The sequence below is a fragment of the Ursus arctos genome, unplaced genomic scaffold (assembly GCF_023065955.2).
Source record: "Ursus arctos isolate Adak ecotype North America unplaced genomic scaffold, UrsArc2.0 scaffold_10, whole genome shotgun sequence".
Classification (NCBI taxonomy): Eukaryota; Metazoa; Chordata; class Mammalia; order Carnivora; family Ursidae; genus Ursus; species Ursus arctos.
Genome location: NW_026622764.1, coordinates 1,255,603 through 1,261,602, shown reverse-complemented (window position 1 = coordinate 1,261,602; position 6,000 = coordinate 1,255,603). Strand labels below are relative to the sequence as shown.

Sequence of the window (6,000 nt, the reverse complement as noted above, 5' to 3'; positions counted from 1 at the left end):
AAGACGGGTCACTTCAGGGTCTGGGAGCGTGCAAACACCTCCCCCCACCCCCCGCAACGAGTTAATGGTGATCCCTGCTTTGTCCTACTCGGATTGGGCTGGCAAAAGTCTGCCCAGTTCTGCCCACTTGGGGACGGTGGGGGATCCCGTATGGAACACACCGTTGCTTCTGGGAAATGTTTCAGTAGAGAAACTGGCTTCCAATTTCCTATTTTTACAAATTTTTAATCTAAAACTGAACTAGTATCCTAAAAACTACTGGCCTTCACCACAGATTCATCTCTGCAGAGCCAGGACTCCTAACCGCCCCTCTGGTCGGAAAGGGACTCCGACGGCAACATCAGACAGCCGAATGGAGGGGGGCCCGAGCACGGAGAGGTGCCCCCCCCCCGCCCCCGGCTCTGCCCAAAGGCCACACACGGTCCATTTCCCAGGCTTCACTGCAGGCACAGTTCACGCCCGGACGCGCCTCACATCAAACTGCGAACGCGGCCCGCGAACCTGGCGGGTGAACTCGATCTCTTCCCAGGTATTCATTCAAGGAAGAACCGATACATCTGAAAGATAACTGCTTTAATTCTCTACGTTTCACTTATGCAACATCATAAGGGCAGATTCATGTGACTTGATAGGACATTTTTACAAAAAACAGTTTCCCCCACATCTGGTCAGTAGTATATAAATATTTACAATGAAAAAATAGGCAAGGAGAAAGGAAATCTTCATTATTCAAGTCAGTTTCTTTCCAATGTTTATCAGAATTTGAAAATAAAATAGCTCATAACTTCCTAGTCATCCGTATTTACATCACTTCAGCCGACAGATGGAGAAATCGAGGCTTGCGGTGTTCTGTTCACGCCCCCCCAAACTAGTTCTACGCTAGTTTAGAAGTTATCTGAAAGAGTAAATTAAATATAAAAATGTAAACTTTGAAGGAAGATAAACTTTGAAAGAAGGATAAATGTGTAAAGATTCTTTCAGAGGTTAATATCTTACACACTACAAACCAAAATAAAACGCTCTATATATTTTCTTAGTAGGGACATTCTGTGTCAATTTGATTATATAACAAAGATTACCTCTAAGGAGGATGTTAAAAAAATAGCAACGACATTACCGTCTTAACTGACGAACATCCATCCGCTCCAATTTTCTCTAAAAGCAACTGTGATTTCTTAAAAAGGGACAAATATAAATTATATCATGGAGAGCTTACGAAGCCTCCACAGTGGTATCTCTTGAATACGAAGACTTTAGAAAATAAATCTGAGTAGTGCAAACCAGCCCATTCAACTTAGTGCTCTTACAGACGTATTCACCTCCGACGCAGAGAAACAGGACTCTGACTCTACCAGACGCCATGCCGTTGAAAACACTGAAGGACTTGTGGGCAGGAACGGTGGACGTCCGCAGCATGCCAGCGGCCTTGAAGATTTAAACGTGAATGTGTGTCTCGTAATGGAATTCCCAGCGTGCGCAGCTCCCTGTGAAGACAGGGAAGGGCTCACGCGTGGGAGCCGCGCCGCCCTCGAGAGCCCAGAGACACTCGGAGCCTTGGCTCTCTGGCTTCATAATGCTCGTTAAAGTCCAACCTGAAGCTAAGAAACCGAAGACTTTCATCAGAGCTGGTCGTCAGCAACACCAGAAACTGCTGCACTATGCCCTAAAAACAAGGAAAAGTATCTTTTTCAGAAGGGAGCCTTCCACAAACACACCACCCCCCTCGCCACCACAGCCTCATCTGGGCTGGTTTCTCCTTCCAGATCAACAATGTTCCATAAACACCCACCACGGCAGGTGTCCCAAAGGGAGGACAACTGCTCCAGGAACCCAAGTTCACCGAACCAATAGCAGTCGTGTTAGGAAGAGATACCCGTGTCCACAAATACATGCACAATCAACAAATTTTATTTAAAAGAACTTCCTTTCTGCCCTAAGTTCTATAAGTAAAACAGCAAAGGTTCTGATGTTAAAAAAAGCCTATCCTTTTTCTTTTAAATATAAAGTCCAGCGTTCCACTTTCCATTTTTCATATGAATCACAGAGCCCTCCCAGGAAAACTAAAAAACATGAGACACAATACGCCTCTGAACCATGACCGCAGGGTCCCCTGGTCCTTGCGGATGTGGGCTTGAGTCGCCTTCCTGAAGACCGGGCAGAGTGTGGCTACATCACCTCCTTCTCAGGGGCTTTGTAAAGGCGAGGGGACATGACAGCAGTGTACTCCAACTTTCATACAACAAACACTGGCTTCGTCTCCGCTGGGCTGGGTCACTTAGGAGCACAAACCCCATCCTTGCAAGGCTCCTGAGTCACAGCCAGTAGGTGTGTCCTAAGTAGGCGATGTTCGTCTCCATGCTTGCAGACCTGGGAAAGGTCCCATCTGCAGAGAAGTCGCCACTGAAACACCACATCCCATCAGTCCTTCCAAACCCTAACAGCATCTCGGTCCCTCTCCGAGCTCCCGGGGACTCAGGTATGTCACGCAAGGGAACTCACATCTGAGCAAGCACAGAGTGGGATGCTGTGGACAGTCCTGTGTCCTTCTAGGAGACCAAGGGCTTACGAGACAGTCCCTAAGGAATTCGATTGCTAAACATATAGGCAGTGGCTTCTGTTCAGGTGGCGATGGGTGACACTCACAACAATAAACCGTGGGTAGTGAGGAGGGCACATACTGCACGGTGCACTGGGTGTTACATGCAACTACTGAATCATCAAACTTTACATCGGAAACCAAGGATGTACTGTATGGTGACTAACAGAATATAATAAAAAATATTATTACAATAAAAAAAAGTAATTCTTTGGAAAAAAAGAAAAGAAACTGTGGGGAACACTTCTGTCCCCAGGCTGGGGACTGCGGGTGAGACCGTTCCGTGAGCAGTAAGTGATCACAGCTGCTGACACCCTGCTGTTTCAATTATCCAGAGAACAGGAAAGGACTTTTTCTGTTACAGAAAAGAAATCCCAATGGCCATGATCTAGAAAGAAGATTAAGACTATAATTTGAGTAAAACTGGGATTATACAGATTAAGATTACGTTTTAAAAATGTATTAAGTCTCGGGGCACCTGGGTGGCTCAGTCGGCGAAGCGTCTTCCTTCAGGTCAGGTCGTGATCCCAGGCTCCCTGCTCAGCGAGGAGGCTCCCTCCCCCTCTGACTGCCCCTCCCCCTGCTCATGTGCTCTCTCTGTGTCTCTCTTTCTCAAATAAATAATTAAAACCTTTAAAACAAATGTATTAAGTCTCTCGGGAAGATGTGTAACCATTCCTATCTCTTTCAGGAATGAGCACGACGACACGCATTTTTCACTTCGGGTTACTCCGCTGCAGGAGTAGTACCACCTTCACTGCGAGCACGGAACCACCACGACGTACCCGTCTTTAAGAAACGCGAGTCCCTACGGTGCCTACAACACGGGGTCTAGCAGCCATTTCATTATCAAAACACCTGTCCGGTGAGGGTATTTTTGCACTGAACATAATCCCACCTTTGCCACCATTTAAGAAACATTTTCAACAAACACGCTGTGGTAGCTAATGTCAGAGGAAGACCACCTACGAGAGGGACAAGGTCCTCCCGCACCCACGTTATGCTGAAGACAACCGTTGAAAGTATGAGGACCCGGGGAAACAAACCAGATGCCTATGGAACAGGGAGGTAGTTTCATTCTAAATTTTGAACCCCATGGAGACGTTAGCACACAGAAACGTAATTTTTAAAGGTTTCAACGTCAACACTTGTCTAATTAGTTACCAGCAACTGAATGTAAAAATTCTTCAATCTTTTCACCTGTATTTCCATCACTAAAATCACACTGGGAAACTGACAGAATCAGAAACCAAACCCACAACATAAAAATCAAAAGCAGAGCCCGGGGACTCTCAGTATCCGCTCTTCTCCCAGCCTCCCGGGTCTGGGGGCCGAGTTCAGCGCCCGCCACCTGGCGTGCTCGGCTGCCCCCGCAGCAGCTCCCCACACACCTACGCCCTCCTGCCTCACCTGGGGCTCCCACCCACTGCTGACAACACCAGAACGTCCCAGGCCAGCAGCCCTAGTCAGCCCAGGATCCCTGGGAAGGTCACAGCCAAGACTAGGCCCCACAGTGGGTGGTGGGTGGACTGAAAGGACTCCTTTTTAATCATTTTGACAGCAACGGTCAACTGCAGGGAAAGAGCAATGTGATTTGGACACTCTGGTGTCACTCCAACGCGCACCTGGTAGAAATGTGTCAAAATCCGCAGCTGCGAGCACATTTTCGGTATAGACTCTCGAAATGCCTGAATCCTCTTGTCCTCCTCCTCCTCCTCGGCTGCTGTCACTCCCCACCGGCCCTGAAGAATCCAAAGGACCAGATCAAATTAAAACCCAGGGGGCAAGAAGCTGCCAGGGTGGGACTGGGCTGGCAGGGGAGGGTGGGGAGACGCATGCTTTTCATGCCCTTTGTGCTGCTGAACACTTCGACGATAATCTGCGGATGCCCAACTGGGCTCTCAATTACTTTTTCCAATTAATAAGATACCTCGGAGATAGTTTACATCCCTACACATGAGCACACAGAGAGCTCCCTCTTGTTTTTAATACCTACAGTCCTACACTGCAGAACACGTAACACTTCCGATCATTTGTCACAAGCTAACCAGGCTGTGGTTACTAAAAGCAATGCCTCGTATCTTTCCATCACTGCGGGTACATTTCTAAAACAGACCTTATACATAAAAGCAGAACCAGACTGTTCAAAGCACTGAAGCCCATTAACCCTTGACTTGGCTTCTTGCTATTTCTCCTAAGCATGGTGGGTCTTTTTGTACTGGACATACACCTACTTCTAGCTTTAAAAGATGGTTCTTAATGAATGGTGACTCTAACTAAATGCCTTTTCAGCTGATATAGGAATTAGCACAGGACTCTCATCTTTTTATCAACAGGGTTCTCTTACTGTGACACAATAATAAAACTTTAATTTCTTTTACAGCTATTCTTTCTGTCAATGCTTTAGCATTTTACCTATCCCGTTCAGATTCACAGCCCACCTCGTGGTGGCTGTGTGTGTGCGCGAGGCAGGGTCGAGATACCACCCCTACCACCGTGTATCGACGTTCTCAGGGGAGAGCGAACGATCCCAGAATGTGTGGGGCTGCTTCTGGACGGTACTCTACCCCCCTCCCCGAATGTCCTGCCTGAGCCGGCACCATTCTCGTCGCTGCTCTAATTGTGCAAACCTTGAGGGTGTGTGTGCACTCAACTAGAAACATATATCGTCGAATTTGGTTCTCGTTCAAAATTCTCTTCACTGCATGCTACGCCCTATGTATTTCCACATAAATTTTAGAATTAGTTTATCATTTTCTACCCCCCAAAATTAAACCCACAAAAACCCCCGAAACTGTAGGGGTTTAGAACTGGGACTGCACTAAATCTACCAGCTCTCCAAACCATGAACACAGCTGACGCCTCTCCTTATCGAGGGGCCCTTTACGATCTCTGTGATGCAGTGGTAAGGGGCCAGAGAGCACGTACTTTGGGGTTCATGGGCCCCCGATCTGTGCTGTTAGTCAGCTCTACCAAGAGAGCACACGAGCCACCACAGACAACGTGGAAATCACTGGCACGGCTTCTCCAGTAAACTCCACCTACAAACACACAGGAGGCCAGGTCTGGCCTGCAGACCCTCAGTTGCCAAGCCCTGTTGTATAGTTTTCCGTACAAGGGCCATTACATGTATTTTATTACATTTTAATGCTCTCTTAAAGACATTTTTAGAATTTCATTTTGTTTGTGGCTGATGGAAACAGAAGAGATTTTTGCGTACTGACCTTGTTTACTGCCACCTTGATGAAGTCACTTATTAATTCTAGTTAACTTACCTAAAGATTATTTTGAGTTTTCTATGTCCACAACCATGACTTTTGCCCCCTACCCCCCCCCCCCCCCCCCCACAAAAAGAGACGGCTCGGTTGTGTGTTTGCACTTGTACTTCTTACTCTCGGTCCACC

General features: G+C 47.3%; 1 protein-coding gene across 1 annotated transcript in view; it reads right to left on the bottom strand.

Annotated features, from left to right (window-relative positions):
- Positions 1-558: 558 nt before the first annotated feature.
- TUBGCP3 (tubulin gamma complex associated protein 3) overlaps positions 559-6,000 on the bottom strand; it is a 72,501-nt gene continuing 67,059 nt past the window's right edge. Inside the window, exons 19-20 of the mRNA XM_057309952.1 lie at positions 4,222-4,338; positions 559-1,663 (exon numbers count right to left, since the gene is read on the bottom strand). Of these exons, the coding sequence (XP_057165935.1) occupies positions 1,505-1,663; positions 4,222-4,338 (276 nt within the window). The 3' untranslated portion in view covers positions 559-1,504. The remainder of the gene's footprint in view (positions 1,664-4,221; positions 4,339-6,000) is intronic.